The following is a 16,121-nucleotide window of genomic DNA, read 5'->3' on the forward strand; positions in this document are numbered from 1 at the left end:
CCGACCATCAAGTCAGAGCTGAAGACGCTAAACGTCTTCAAAGGAAAAAACAAGAAAGTCCAGTTGCCTCTTTTTTTTTTTTTAAACACTTTTGGGTCCCTAATTCCAACTATAGACAGCGACGCAAGATTGCAGCCACTCAACCCAAATCAATGCATGTTTACTCATAAAAGTTTCTCTGAAAATTATTCCCACACACGCAGAAGATAAGTACATGGATGGCGATAACCTAAGCTCATTTATTCTGAAGTCGCAGAGCCGCGAAAGCGGTAAGTTTCTCCTCAGCAGAGATATTTAGCACTACATTCCGATCTCCCCCCACATAAGTTCAGAGCAGAACCCGTCCCAGGCCACTGGGAACTCATTCTCGAGCAAGCCTAAATTAATTAATTAATTAATTAATTTGATTTGTCAATCGCTTACAAGATAATAGGTGTAAGCATAAACATGAGTAAGAATACAGGAAATAGGTTCGAATAAATGGGGACAGGGACGGTAGGCACAACGGTAGGCACTTATGCACGCCCCTTAGGAATCGGGTGAGGTCAATAGTGGATAGTTTTCAGGTTAAAGGAGTGGGGGGTTAGAGGATGTAACAACAGAGTTAGGTAGTGCATTCCAGGCATTGACCATTCTGTTGATGAAGTCGTACTTTCTGCAATCGACTTTGAAGCGGTTTACATTCAGTTTGTATCTCTTATATTGTTGTGGTTGAAGCTGAAGTAGTCATTGACTGGTAGGCTAAATGCAATAGTAAACCAGCTACTTTATTTTCAAATACGCCTAGTAAAGTAGCCGCGGCGTGAGGTAGCGAACCGATAGGTAGGTGGCGACTATTTCCAGTCGGATCAAAACCGGGGTCTGTCACCGGGTGCATAATGTGCGGAGGAACCGGGGAGGTTGGGGAGGTTTCTTTGTAGCGGTGGCACCTGCTTCCCACCTCCTTCGGGGAAGGGACCAAAACACAACCAGAATTATTCAGTTCCCACCGGGCGCTTTAGGCAAGCGCCCCAGAACCTTTCCCGACACAACCCCCAACCTCCACCCCGCAACAGCCCGGGCCGAAACATGCCGAAGGGTTGTTTTTTTTGCGGACGTCGGGCACGGAGGTAAGGGCTCCGACTCCGAAGGAGGAGGCGCTTCAGAGGCCGTCATTTCCGTCGTGTGTGAGTTGGGGAGGGAGCGAGGGAGGGACGGCGGCAAGCGGACAAACCAGCCGAGCGCTCTCGCTGCCGCCTCCTCGCTCCTCAGGCCGCCGGTCAGACCGCCCCCCCCTCCCCGCAACCAAAGACTCGGAGCGGAGAGGAGGAAGAGGAAGGCGGGAGCGCGGAAAGCCAAGTGCGAAAGGGGAGGGGAGGGAAGGGAAGGGAAGGGAAGGGAGGGAAAGGGCCGGTCCGCGTCAAGCCAAGCGAAGCGCCGCTCGACACGCAACTCGGGATTCCCGCCCTTCCCTCTGGACGGACGGCGCAGTCCGACCTCTCTTGCTCGCCCCGGTCCGGCCATGGGGAACGCCGCCACCGCCAAGAAGGGCAACGAAATTGAGAGCGGTGAGTGAGCCCGGAGGGGGGACGAAAAGGCGAGCTTCTGGCTCCGTGGAAAGCAGGCAGGCAGGCAGCTCTCTTTTCTCCTCTCCGCCCCGCCGCCGCTTTACCAAGGTGCGCCGGGACGACCAGCGGCAGGCCCTGCGGCCTAGCCTGACGGGTTGCGGCAGGAGCAGCTTCTCTTCTTTGCCCCGGGCAGCAGGCCTGGAGGTGGAGGCTGTGCTTCAGCGAGTGCCTTCTGTCCTCTTTGCTTGGCCTGCGGGGCCTGCTTTGCGTTAGGAGCCATGGGGGGTGGGGGCTCGTAGGTGAGCGGATTAACCCGTGTCTGAGAGAGGCATTGGCGGAGAGGGCAAGAAGGCAGCCCCGAGCCCCCGCAACCCACATCAACTCTCCCCACTTCCAGGCTCGCTGTAACTAAGCTGCTCCGCCGGAGGAAACAAAATTAGAACCGGTGGGGGTTTTTTCCCTTTTCTCCCCCGAATATCTATAGACTTTCCAGAGAAAGCTTTATGTCATACAAACCTGCGTGGAGAAGGAAACGCGCGTAACATAACAATGTAAACTGTGCACTGATTTGTCGGGTCCCCTGTGTTTCTTCTCAGGTAACAGCCCCAGAGATCTCCCCTATCCTTTTCCCACGATAAAGTCCTTTGCGACGGAGAAAGGATTAGTCCCAGCATCTGCAGTGTAAAAAGAAAGCTTCAAGCATGTTGGTTGTGTAGAAAGGTTTAAAGTTTCCTATGGGGGAGGGGGGACGTTAATTGATTTCTACTTCAAGGTAGAGTTCTAATAATAAACTTGGATCACCCAAAGTTTTAATAAGCAAAAGAAAAGCAAATGCCCCAATGATCCATTATTATTATTAGATAAATATTTGGATTAGTCTTTAACCCATCAGAAGGAAGCAGACGATATTTTGTCTTATGCTGTACTAATAATAACCATATTGATTGCTTTTATTTATATACTGTTTTTTGTTTTATTTATTTATTTGCATCCCACCTTTATTATTTTTATAAATAGTTCAGATGGAAAACATATCCATCACATCTTCATTTTCCCCATAACAATAACTCTGTGAGGTGAGTTTTGCTGAGAGAGTGATTGGCCCAAGGTCACCCAGCTGGCTTTCATGGCTAAGGTGGGACAAGAACTAAATACTTTCATGTTTTTAGCTTAGTGGCTTAACTACTATGCCAAACTGGCTCCTTCATTTCAACTTACTTGGACTCATTTTTAAATAGTAGTTTATTTTGATTAGATATATAGTCTGGCAAATAATCAGACAGTTTGCTTTATAAGCTTATCAGCTTAATAAAGTTTTAATTGGAGGAAGCTATGAGTCTTTCAAACAAAATTAAATATCTGGCTGAGTAATAAAGTAGTATGCCTTTTTTCATTTTTGAAATGACAAGAAAGCCAACAGTGCCACTGTTGGCTTTCTTGTCATTTCAAAAATGAAAAAAAGGAGTGAAATATGTTTAACACCATAATCCACTTCATATTTATAAAATAAAGTCCATGGAATTCAATTAAATTTACTCACAGATAAGTTTATATAATATCACAGCCTTAGTCCTACTTAGAGGAACATCTCAAGATTCAGGTACCAATGTTTAAGAACATTATGTTATAATGAATTGTTGTGTTCTTGTTTAAATAATAATATGGAGAATAGTTTTCTTGACTTCTAGTGAATGCTTGATATGATGAATCAGGTGAGCCTGACATTTGAAAAAAAGGCCCCTCTCATTTTGGATTTTGTACCTGAGAAAAGTATTTTCCTTGCAACTGTTGTTGAAAACTTTCCTTTCCTGCCATGGTACTTCTTGTGCGTGGTACATTAATGATATCCCAAATGAGCTGTGGATGCAGAGGGCTATTTATGTAGACATCATCTTAATCTTGTTTCCAGTGCTTTAATTTTTCCGGCTTTGTTTTGCTTCTGCTGAATGTAAGCTGTACATTGAAGGGCTTAAAAGAGACAGATTGCTGGGTTCTTACACTGAGATCCTCTTTCAATCTTTTACTTCTCAGATGTGTTGTTTTACAGTTCTGCTATCCCTAGCTAGCATTCCAAGAGTTTGAGGTCTGCTTCTGTAAGACGAAGCCTGACTTCTAAAGAATGACCTCCTACACTACAGTATGCTTTAGGTACAGAATAGCAACTTTTAGGCATCCATTTCTACCCAATGAGGGATTCTTGTTTTTTTCACTCTGGAATCCATGTATTTAGTGTACAATTTTGTGATTCCTTGAAGCATTTTGAACAAATTCTATAATCTTGTCTGGATTATGCACTGACCACTTTTCATTTCTTTTAAACTAATTAAACTGAAACTCTGGTTACCAATTTACAGTGCAAAAATTGGGTTTCCATGATTTTGAAGTCTATAAATTGGTCATCTCTTTACACTGTATGCATATAATTAAAAATGGTCAAGTATTAGGCTGTGGCCTAGATTTGCTGTTATATGGCAGTATTGATCATGGTGTTCAATAGCTATATGCACTTTGACCCTTCCCTCAGAGCTAATTACGGGTTTGCCTTTGGTGCATTGTTTTCTGATCTGGTTGGAATTTTGCAAAATAAGGCAGTGCATTGTTTGAGAAGAAAATTCTAGTGAAGAACTTTTTTAGGATTATATAATAAAAATTGTGGAATAGTAATATATCTTCTTCCTTCTTTATGTGATTTACTTTTTGATAGAGGGTGGGTAGATTGATGTTATTAAACTTTGGCCCTAGAATTTGTTATTTCTATAGTATAGCATTGGTGCACCTATTTTTTAAAAACCGAAATGTTTACTAAAGAAGAGGTCCACAATGAGAAATTCTGGCTTAACAAATTTGAAGTGTTGGATGATGACACGACATTGGGAGGGCATGATAGTGCAATAAGGCAACCTCTCCTTTGAATCAAGCTTAGCTCCTCGTGACTTCATAGATGTGCACAATACTCATTGGTTTAATTAACTGTGAAGCCAACTGTAGCATAGAAATAATCTCTCAAGGACCAGAGTTGGATGTTTTTTGAAGAAATGTGAAAGCGTAGTATCTGTAGGCTGATAATGTTTTGTGCAAACTAATAACATGAAATGATAGTGACTGTAACTAAATATGCTGTATGAAAATGAGATTTTTAAAACTCTCAGCTTGCAAGGAACTATTTGAAAAAAATCAGTCAGTTGACCAAAACAGTGCAACTTTTGTTGGTTGAAAAATTGAATTTGTGTTTTCCCCCTCAAATGAGATACTTTCAGAAATGTTAACCTAAAATATATTTATATATAAAATTAACAAATCTAGAATGTATTAATAATTTTTTTTAAATCTTATATAAACATTTATGATCTAGTAACTTTTGGAAAAGCAGAACTTTAAAAGCTAAAATACATTTCGAGCTAAGAAACAATGTATACTTTCAAAGAAGATAAGAAACTCTTTAATTTAATGTACCTGTCAACCAATAGGGAATTCGCTTTAACATTTCAGAGCACTAAATAAAATATTGAAATATTGATGGTTTCAGGATTTAAGGAAATATGGTTCATAAAAATTAACAAGTGATCATTTAATATTATAAATTTTTAAAATGCCTTCCTGTGTTGGAATCATAATTCTGATTATAATTATCCAATTCATAATCAGAATTATGTTCATCCTCATTTCAGTGAAACTATGAACTCCACAAGATTGAAAAAAAAAAATCTAAAAATGAATGTTGCTGGATAAATGTAAAAGTAGTCCTTGACTTACAACCACAATTGAGTCCAAAATTTCTGTTGTTAAGTGAGACATATGTTAAATGAGTTTTGCCCCATTTTAATGGCTTTTCTTGCGACATTTGTTAAATGAATGACTACAGTTATTAAGTTAGTAACTCGGTTGTTAAGTGAATCTAGTTTCCCCATTGACTTTGCTTTTCAGAAGGTCACAAAAGGTGATCACATGACCTTGGGGAACAGCAACGGTCATAAGTATGAACCAGTTGTAAAGCATCCAAATTCTGATCACATGATCATTACCCTTACATTGATGAACTGTGAGCTAGCTACAGTAATAAGAAATGTGCATTATTTGAAAAAAATAAGGCGAAAATTGTTATAGGTAGATTTCTGAAGCTTCAACTAGATTTCCCTGGTCTGGTGTATTTCCAGTCTGATTTCTTCCAATTCTGAGTGTTACGATCCTAATATTGTTTACTGTTTATAACCTTAATGTTTTAATTCTGGGTAAACTGACAGAGTTGTAAGCTAATGGGTAGCCTTAGAAATTAAAGAAATAAATATAATTTGAATTGTACTTGTTTTGCAATTTGTACTTGGGAAAGTTTTTCTTACTACTCCAACATTTTAAATTTAATTCACAGAATATATTCTATTTTATCTTCATAGAATTTTGTAGCAATGTCTTTAATTCAGATAATTTGAATAAAGCATTAATATTTATTTCACTGGACAGTTTGATCAAGAAGTAGTTGCAGAGAATCGAATATGGACAAATATGAAATAATACAAATGCATGAGTATAAAAGATGGTTGTAAATATGTATATAATTGTATATAAATGGAAATGGAAATAATAGGCAGCTAGCATTATACTAATAACATAAGGGAAAAAGGAAATTAACCGTTATGTGTATCTATACTATAGCTTGTATGGCCAAAATGATGGCCAAGAAATTTGCACTGTGTTCAATTGTTTTTAAAGTTTATTCAATAATTTATTTATTTAAAAAAAGAAGTGGGCTGCTGTGGGTTCACAGGAGTTTGGGAGATCCTCTAGCTAAGATTCTGCACAGTTCAGAGAACTCCCAAATCTCACTCCTGGCTGGCCCCACCCACCCTGCCCCTTCCCTCCCAGGAGTCCCCACATGGTCCGTTTTGGATGCAGGTAAGTGTAGAATTGGGGAGGGCAAAAAAAAGGTCTGATTTAAGCATGGTATATAAAATCATACATTGCAATGTCCTACCTGTCAATGAATACTTCAGCTTCAACCATAACAACACAAGAGCACACAATAGATACAAACTCAAAGTTAACCGCACCAAACTTGATTGCAGGAAATACGACTTCAGCAATAGAGTGGTCAATGTCTGGAATACTCTACCCGACTCTGTAGTCTCTTCCCCAAACCCCAAAAACTTTAACCTTAGACTGTCTACTATTGACCTCACCCCTTTCCTAAGAGGTCTGTAGGGGGCGTGCATAAGCGCCCCAACGTGCCTACCGTCCCTGTCCTATTGTTTCTCTTATTCTTCTTTTATTTTTCTTATATGTACCCATTTCATGTATTCACAACTATGTATACACTTATACTTATTATCTTGTAAACAATTGGCAAATCAAATAAATAAATAAATAAAATAAATAAATAAAATAAAAATTGGCCTCTCAGAAACGGGCCTGTTTCTGGCTTCCAGAGAGCCTCTGGAGCCCAGGGAGGCCATTTTCACTCTCCTGGAGACTCAAGGAAAGCCTCTGGAGCCCAAGGAGGGCAAAAAGCCCCCCTCCCCCATGGTGCAGGAGGCTGACTACGCCATGCCTACTATGGCCATGCCCACCTAGCAACCAGATGGAGAACCCGTTGCTAAAAATTTTGAAGCCCACCCCTGAGTAATTGTATCATGGACTAAACCATAATACAGTTGGTTTGTTTTTTTCCTAGCATGTTGTATGAAAGCAGCGATAATGTTTTATAAACCATAGTTTAGGCTCACTATATTATGTCAGTGCAAGTGCATTTTATTCCAAAATCAGAAATAAAAGGTTATGTATGTAGTGTGGGAGGTAAACCAAATTGTTTTACCACACTTAAGTCTTGGGTTAGAAAACAAATCCTTGTTTCTGGCAGCAGGTATTTTGTTGTTTGCTTCTGTTTCCTTTTTTAGAATTTTATCATTATGCTGAAATATTGTGAACTACAAATAAATATCCAAAGCTCAATGAATGAAAGCAGTTTACATCGGAACCTTTTGCAGGATATTGCTTCAGATTATCTTTATCATCACAGAATTCTACTACTTATAATATGTATACATAGGGAAACAGAATTGCCAATATTCCAAAAGCAATTACACACATATGTTTAATTGCATGACCAAATTATAAGGATGATTTTCAAGAGCCAAAGTTCTTCACAATATTGATCATATGTTACTTTGGCTTTTTGCAAATGTTTGGTGGTTTATTTTATGTTTACAGTTTTTGCTCTACCATTTCGACAAGGTGTATATTTCAATGTAAAAATTTAACCAGAACATAATATAAGTGTTTAATTGGTTCTATTAAATTGAATTAGGCTTTCTTTCTTGCAACTGGCAGAACAGGTAATCCTCAATTTACAACAGTTCATTTAGTGACCGTTCAAAGTTACAAGAGCACTGAAAAATAGAACTTATGAGAGTTTTTCAGTTATGATCTTTGCGGCATCCCCGTGATCGAATGATCAAATTTTAAATGCTTGGCAACGGGTTCATATTTATGACCAGGGTCACATGATCTCCTTTTTTTGACCTTTTGACAAGCAAAGTCAATGGGGAAGCCAAATTCATTTAACAACTGGATTATTAACTTTAACTGCAGTGATTCACATAACTGTGGCAAGAAAGGTCATAAAATGGGAGAAAATTCACTTAACAAATAAATGTTGCTAACAACATACATTTTGGGCTCAATTGTGGTCGTAAATTGAAGATTACCTTATTTTAATCTGAACACTAGTTCTATGGTTTCAGAACTTTTAACTCTCGAGGATAAGCTTTCCTCTGAAGAAATAGATAGAGCCAGAAATATACATCCTTTGTGTTTGTGCTCACTATTCTTCTTGTATAGATTGCCTCAGAAATAATAGTTGTCTCTTACTAGAAATTCAAAGTGATCACTCATAGAAAACTTTCAAAATTTTATCAAGAACAAATCTCGGGCCAAGATTAACATTATTCCCTAGTTCAGGGGTCCCCAACCGCCGGTCCGCGGACCGGTACCGGGGCGCGGAACAAGCCTTACCGGGCCGCTGGTTGCTGGGCGCCGCCATCTTTTTGGTAAAAAAGCAATTTTTCGTCAAAAGATGGCGGCGCTAGCGCGGGTGAGCTTTTCCGGGTAGAAAGCCATTTCTACCCGAAAAAGCTCACCAGAAGCGCGGCCGCTATTTTTGACGAAAATCACTCGTGACGTCACCGGAAGTGATTTTTCGTCAAAAAAAGATGGCGGCGCCCAGCTGACGCCGGAACTGGGCCGCGGCGTCGAAAAGGTTGGGGATCCCTGCCCTAGTTGATTACAAAACCATTGTATACAGAAACTTGTATTTTTAAAGAGTTATGCAAAAACATATTAGCCTTAGTTTACCTTAAAGTATCATAAATTGTAAATAGAGAGAGCAATTGGAAATATTTTTACGAAGGTATGGCACTTTTCATAGTTAGTGGCAAGCATGCTTATTCTCAGAATTGTAACTCATTCTTCATATTGATTAAATAACTTGCTCTAATCTAAACATGATATCACTAGATCTCTTTTTTATGGATCTTTCATTCTAGCTTCACAACTAGATAATGAGACCTTGGGAGATAAAAAGTATGCAGAAGTTTATTTGCAGTACTGTACACGTTTTAAAGTAATAAAAAACAAACCCACAATCATAGATATAGGAAATATTTACTATAAATACCTTATAGCAACTGCCAATATTGGTATTACAGATTAAAAAGGCCACCTGTAAATTGCACATTTTTCCCTGTGTAAACAGATATGTTTTGATTGAAAAGTAATTGCATGCAATTAATTTTTTTTTTGTAGTTGATGAAATGTTTTTAAGAATATGTTGCTTGTATGTTTTTGAAGTTTAATTCTTAGAGTTATGTATTATTACTAATCTTGATTTTAATGCTCAGTGGCAATGTGGTAGTTGAGACTCAGAAAAATTTGTCTCTTAAGTTATAGTATGGCATTCAAACGTGGTATTCTCAATGGCTCAGGATCTAAAAATAAGAAATAGACTTCTTTCAGAAACTATGACAAATGCTTTTTGCTGTAATTGGTTAAATCTTATTGCAAGTACCTGCTTTAATGTTACTTTATTGTAACATAGAAGTAATTTAATCATAGATGTGTGGCGTCAGTTTGTCTGGAATGTTACAATTGTTTCCAGTTTAGAAAATGGAAAACCTCTATACCATCCCCCTAGTGACAGAATTACTATTACCCAAAGTAGAAGTTGAATATTTCAGAGTTCTCAGGTCTGTTCCATTCTGTACATACCTAGTGGGGATGATGTATATGAACTTAAATTGGGAGAGGAGCCACATATAATCAGCATGGCATTTTAAAGTTATAAACAATTTACTTATGAATATTAGCAATTTTATCCAGTTGATTTTAAATGTCCTTTGAATATTCCTTATTTGTGTTTCTTTATGGGGTTTTTTCATTGTTTGCTTATTTGCGAGAAATAGCCAAAGCAATTTCACTTTAAAATTCATGAATAATTTCTATTCCTTTCAATTGATTTTTCTATTTTTGGTTATTAGATAAAGACACATAATAGCGGAATCTTTTAAAACCTTGTTGTTGTAACATTCCTGAATTTAAATGGGTAGACTCTTGTCCTAACATAGAACTTGCTAAAATGATATGATAGCCATACACAAACAAGATTTGTAATTTGTATACTGAAACTATATATAATAATGTGATAATTCAGAACATTTTAATCTAGTTATATTTTTTTAATTCATATTTAGTGTTCTAACGTGATAATTCTAATGCAACATATAAAGGTATATTATCTGAGCTCGTTAGAAGTTACTGTTTAATATTGTAAGGTATACTAATAAAATGTAGATTTTATGAACATACTGTAGTTGAAAGAAAGTTCTTTTTTAAAAAAGGAATTATATGTCTAGCACAGAACAGAATCCTAATAGCTTAATGCCTGATGGCTTAGAAACATATGCCATTAGTATCATGGCAAACAACTAAAGATCTCTAATTTTTAATTACAAAATATTATTTTGCAATCTAATGAAATTGTATCACACCAAAATAGTGAAACTGCCCGCAAATATTTGATTACTAATAACTAAGTAAGTACTCTGGGTTTTTTTCTCTCTGCTAAATATGTAATCATCAAACAATGTTGAAATACAGGTAGTTCTCAACTTAATCACTGCAGTTGGGACCAGAATTTTCATTGTTAAGCAATCCTGTTGTTAAGTAAGTTGGGCCTATTTTTTTTGTCACAGTTGTTAAGCAAATAACTGTAGTTGTTCAGTGACTCACACGGACGTTAAGTAAATCCTGCTTCCCACATTGATTTTGCTTGTTGGAAGCTTGGCTAGGAAGATCATAAAAAGCAATTACATGACCCCAATGTGTTGCAACCATCATAAATACATGCTAATTGCCAAGCAACCAAATTTTTATCATGTGACCTACCGTGGTTGTAAGTTTGAGAACTGTTCATAAATCACTTTATTCTGTGCCATATCTTTCACCAGCCACTAAACAAGTGGTTGTAAGTCGAGGACTGCCTATACATTGTTAGTTTTTAGTATCAGTGGCTATTCTGGAACAGTTCAGTACACAGCAAATTCTTACTAGTGCTAATTTTTAAACCTCATTTATTAAGCAGTGTTATATTAATATTTTTTGTAAACAAGTTCAAGTTCCATGAATTATGTTCTAATAAAATTGGCTTTATGTTCTAAAAAATGTTCATGTTTTTCACCATTGTAGTGTGAGAAATAACATAAAAATGCAGATGTGAAGCAAACTTTGCAGTAAAATAATTAGTCGTGACAGTATTTTTGAAAGGTTAAAAACTGATAGAATGTGAAGTTGTGTATAAATTTGAAATACAATAAGTTAACTGTCAAATTGGTGTGGGATGGCATTAGCCGTGTTGTTTAAAGTAATTTAAATTCTCTTTTTGAAAGTAGTTTGGTACTTCATTATCAGCTTTACATGCGTCTAAACATTATATTTTCATACATGGGAATGTTAATTGTTTTGATATGTTTACCCACATGAAAGAAAATTAATTTTCTTTATTGTTTAATCAGACAAGCATGTATCTTTATAAGTCTGCACAATGCAATACTTATTTGTCTTTAGTAATTACTGATTCTTAGTACATATTTTCCTGTGTCCCTGTCATTTTCTAATTACAGTAGCTCTGTAAATTTTAATCATGATATAAGTAGCTTTTCTTCTCTGTTTTAAAATAGAGTACCCCCAAATATTTTATTCATTAATAATTGATCTGGCATATACACATATTCTTGGATAGGTTTCTAGGTAATAGTATAGATTTGTTTTTAAAAAAATACTGAAAAGAAAGTTCTTTGTGTTAAATCTTTACTTCATAGGTTTCATTTTTGATGAAAATTTTTAAAGATATTAAACATGTTTCAGGATTATGGGAAAAACATAATTTTGAATTTCAATTTTACAATGCTAAACCATGCTGCTTTTCTTCTGAGTTTAAAATAATAAAATATTGTGCTTTTAACTGTATTTTGTACTTCCAGTTTGTGATTATAATAGTTACACTGAAAAGTTTATAAACAAGCTTGCATAGTATATAAAAATGGATACCGAGCACCTAGAAATATAGTAATTATTTCAGTGAAGTAATTTTGTGAATTATATTACATGAATATGGTATGCATATTTGTAAAGTTAAATAGTGAACATATGGTGGTGGTGTAAATAAATTTAGTTATATTAGTTATTGCAATGAAAAAAATAATTTCCAAGATGTTTTCCAAGGAACAGAGGAGGATAGACAAATGGTTGACTATATCCTAGGCAGGGGGCAAAACCATACAATAAGGTAATAATCCAATAGAGTATTTCAGTAGAGCACAGTGGGGGGAGATTCTTTGGGAGAGAGGAATTCATAATCCATATTGACAGGTGTTTGGGCACCTATTTAATTCAGTGCAGAGAGTTTCATCCAAGTTATGATGTGGACAATACAGATGTTGTCCATCTCTTGTAGAAAAAAAGTTTTGCAGAGCTTATTACCCCTCTACCCAAATAGAATATTTAGACTTTAGAGCATTTGCATGCTACATTCTCACTACCCCATTTGGTACCATCGGGGAGCAGAAGCAGAGGAGGAAAAGAACAAGGAATGAGGAGTCCATTGTATAGTTTCCCACCTCAAAGTGTGTGTATGGTGGGTATGCCACACATAATTTCTAGTCTTTTTCAAAGCTACCAACTGACCCATTTCTTTGTAAACCATTCTGGTCCTGAATAATGCCGTGATTGATAGTATCCAAGGCTTTTAAGAAATCAGAGAGCCAGGATGGATGCACCATCCCCATCCTGAGCTGGTCACAGGCCATCAGTAAGCACTACACATACCACCTCAATACTATACCCCAGTCTAAATCCTAGTTGGAGATGATCCAGATTGCCTGCTTTTTCCAGGGCCCTCTGAAGTTGGAGGCTGGCTGTTTTCTCAACAACTTTACCTAAAAAGGGATGATTGGAGATTGGATAAAAATTGTCCATTTCAGTTGGTTCCAAGGTAGGTCTCTTGAAAACAGGCTGTGCCATTCCATCTCTCAAAGAAGCATTTACTACAGTACTGCATCATCTATCCATATGTTCATTTCTTTGAGCCTTAACCAACTAAGAAAAGCATGGATCAGATATATTAATGACAGGGAACTGCTGAAAATTACTTGTTTTCTATCGGCAAAGTTCAGATTGGATGCAGTGTCACTTACATTTATGTTTGTCATATTTGAATACTACAGAGTATTTTTCAAAGCTCCTCAGATACCACTAATGGGTTACAGAGAAGTTAACATTGTTCTATAAGTACTTTGAATAGAATGGTTAGTTTTAAATTTATACTATTTATACACTTAATATTCAATTTGCAGCAACCTCCAAGCAGCCATCCTCAAAAGATATTTTAGGCTGTAACTCCTAAAACAGTAAAACTGAAAACACATTTGAAGAGTGCCAGAATGAGAATATTTTGCTAAACATTCTTGGTACATTCATAATCCGTAGTTTTGCAGAATTTTATATTCTTGGCAGCCTAAAATTCTTTATTCCTATATTTAGCAATTCATAAGCAGGGCTTCTGGCTGCTTTCGAATTGATGAATTCACAGAATTAAAAGGGGGTGTGACATTAATTTTAGGCTTACACATTTGAACAAATTCTAAGAAGCATTAACTTTGAAAATATAAATATATAACTTGGCCATTTTCCATAAAAAAATGAGCAAGTATAATTTTTAATTTGGTTCCCTTTATCTAGTTTTAGAACTTGTTAGAGATCAAATCAGTGTTTTAAGTAATATTTATGTAGAAATACTGAAAATCCAAATGGGTTCATAAACTTTTAAACACCACTGTAATAGGCTAGTTAAATTTGTCCTTTGTTTTATAGTTGCCAAAGGCTTTCTGGGATAGTTATATTTAAATAATCACTTGAAGTTCAAATTTCCAAAAATTTAAAGAATTTTATTGGCCAATAAAATATTTAGGATTCATTTACTGACTAGTGCTCCAAAAGTTGCTGGCTCCTTCTCTACAATTGGAAAGGTACAAATTCCAAACCATTGGTCCACATTTTGATAAAGGCTAAGCTGGTCATTCAAATACAGCATAACACCACATTAAGCTATCTCTAACTATATTTACATTTCATGGCTTGTTATGGCTGGAAAAAGACACTAGCATCACTGTATTCACTGAATAAAAAGGGCATCTGCAGGATTACATTCTTTTGTCAAAATGATGAGTATGGTGCCACATCTCAAACTCCACCTCTTGGATATATATGCAAATCAGATTGACCTGCTTGGACTCCCACTGCAGGCATTCACTGTTGCATTACAAGCAAAAGCAGAACTATTCTGACTCTTGTGTCGCCAGTATGCTGAAAGCCATGTTTCCAAACAGTCATGTTGCATGTTACATATCGTGGTCAATGGTAGGGATCTAAAGTTTCTAGAAGATAGTTTTTCCTAAAGCATGTACGAAAACAAAATTAATGCTGTTCTAATTTAAGTTCACTAATAGTTCACTGTATTGCATTAAAAAGTTAAACAATCTCAAGTCCCACCACTGTGTGTAGCATATACCAGTATTAAGTTTCCTTGATTTAATTATTGAAACACTTTATTTTAGCTTTACTGTGCAAGACAAAATTTGTGCCAGCTTGTAGCACAGTAAGGAAAAAAGAGATGCCTCATAACTTTCATCTATCAAAGTTTGGAGAGAATACTACCAGCGGCTTTTAGAAGTTTATTTTTTTATATGCATGCTATGTAGGGGAGAACATAAATCTAACAAAATGGAGACTACGCCTTTTCCCGATTACCAACCCCATCGTTTGACATCACCAGTATTACATCCAGTTTATCTCTTTGTCTAATCCTATCACACCCAAATTGACTCTCTCTGTCCCCAGCCAAAACTTCTGCAAGCCACCTAGACTAAAGAATAGAAGCTTCTGTTGAGGTAATTCCCCGTTAGGAGAATGAGTGTACACAGGGAGACGTAATGAGAGTGGTGAGGAATAACATACAACCAGCACACAGGTGCACTGTATACTAAAGTGTAGGTTTTTACTCCCAGTAAAGAGTTAAGCAAAGTCCAACAAGCAGTCCAAGTCATACACGGTTATAGCAGTCAGTTTTCAGTCCAGGGATAATCCAAATATCAAAAGTCCAGTATCAAAAACAATTCAGTAATAAGACTCACATCAATCCAAGAATAACAATGATCAGCAACAGTCAATAGGGAAATGCAGGAACGGCAACACTCTCGGAAACCAGGTTTCTGGCTCCATCTTATGGCCATTTGAGGCACCCAATTACAATTTTAGCATTCCCTTAAAGAGACAGTATTAAAATGTTTATCCTGGTTTATATATTTCCAACCCAACTGTTAGGTGACTTACATTCCTAACATTCTCCCCTTTGGGTAGGACAATATATACAACCTTACATTCTAAGTTCATAATCCTCACAGCAAGCCTTATGCTTTACAGAGCCTTGGGCTTTTGTAAAATGATCTGCGATGTTATTTTCTGACATACAGTATTCCAGCTTAATCATCTTACTTTGCACACATTGTCTCACATTTAAATATCTTAAATCTGTGTGTTTTGATCTTGTCTTAACAGCAAGTTTGGAAGCATCTGTATTCCTGATTGGTTATCTTCATAAACAACAATAGAATCTGTTACATCAATTCCCATATCAATCAATAGTTGCTTATAATAAACTAATTCTCCTTAGAGCTGCTCGGATCATCCAGAGAGTGGGTGGTGCTTCAGTCTTCTGCTGTTGTAGGGTGAGCTAATTCTTTAGGAACGCTCCTCCTTCCATCACGTGACTCCATTGGAGCGTTCCCCAGTTTATGCTCAGCCTCGCGCAGAGTAGGCAGTGTTTTTTCACCTCTCTTGGCCGTTTCAAGACTACAGTATTTGGATTGTTTCTCCTCTCAGGTTGTACTTAATTTATTTTAATTCCTTAGCCCTGCGCAGTAGGTTTTTGGGATTCTAAATTCCCCTGGGAGCCTTTAGCCCCAGGGGGGGCCA

The 16,121-nt window shown here is 37.0% G+C and overlaps 1 protein-coding gene across 1 annotated transcript in view; it reads left to right on the forward strand.

Annotated features, from left to right (window-relative positions):
- The first annotated feature begins 1,167 nt into the window (after window positions 1–1,167).
- PRKACB (protein kinase cAMP-activated catalytic subunit beta) overlaps window positions 1,168–16,121 on the forward strand; it is an 87,486-nt gene continuing 72,532 nt past the window's right edge. The window contains exon 1 of the mRNA XM_026678429.2: window positions 1,168–1,547. Coding sequence (XP_026534214.1) covers window positions 1,502–1,547 — 46 coding nt within the window. The 5' untranslated portion in view covers window positions 1,168–1,501. The remainder of the gene's footprint in view (window positions 1,548–16,121) is intronic.

Source organism: Notechis scutatus, chromosome 3, assembly GCF_049901735.1.
Source record: "Notechis scutatus isolate UNSWTSFEM ecotype Mainland chromosome 3, rNotScu1.2, whole genome shotgun sequence".
NCBI lineage: Eukaryota > Metazoa > Chordata > Lepidosauria > Squamata > Elapidae > Notechis > Notechis scutatus.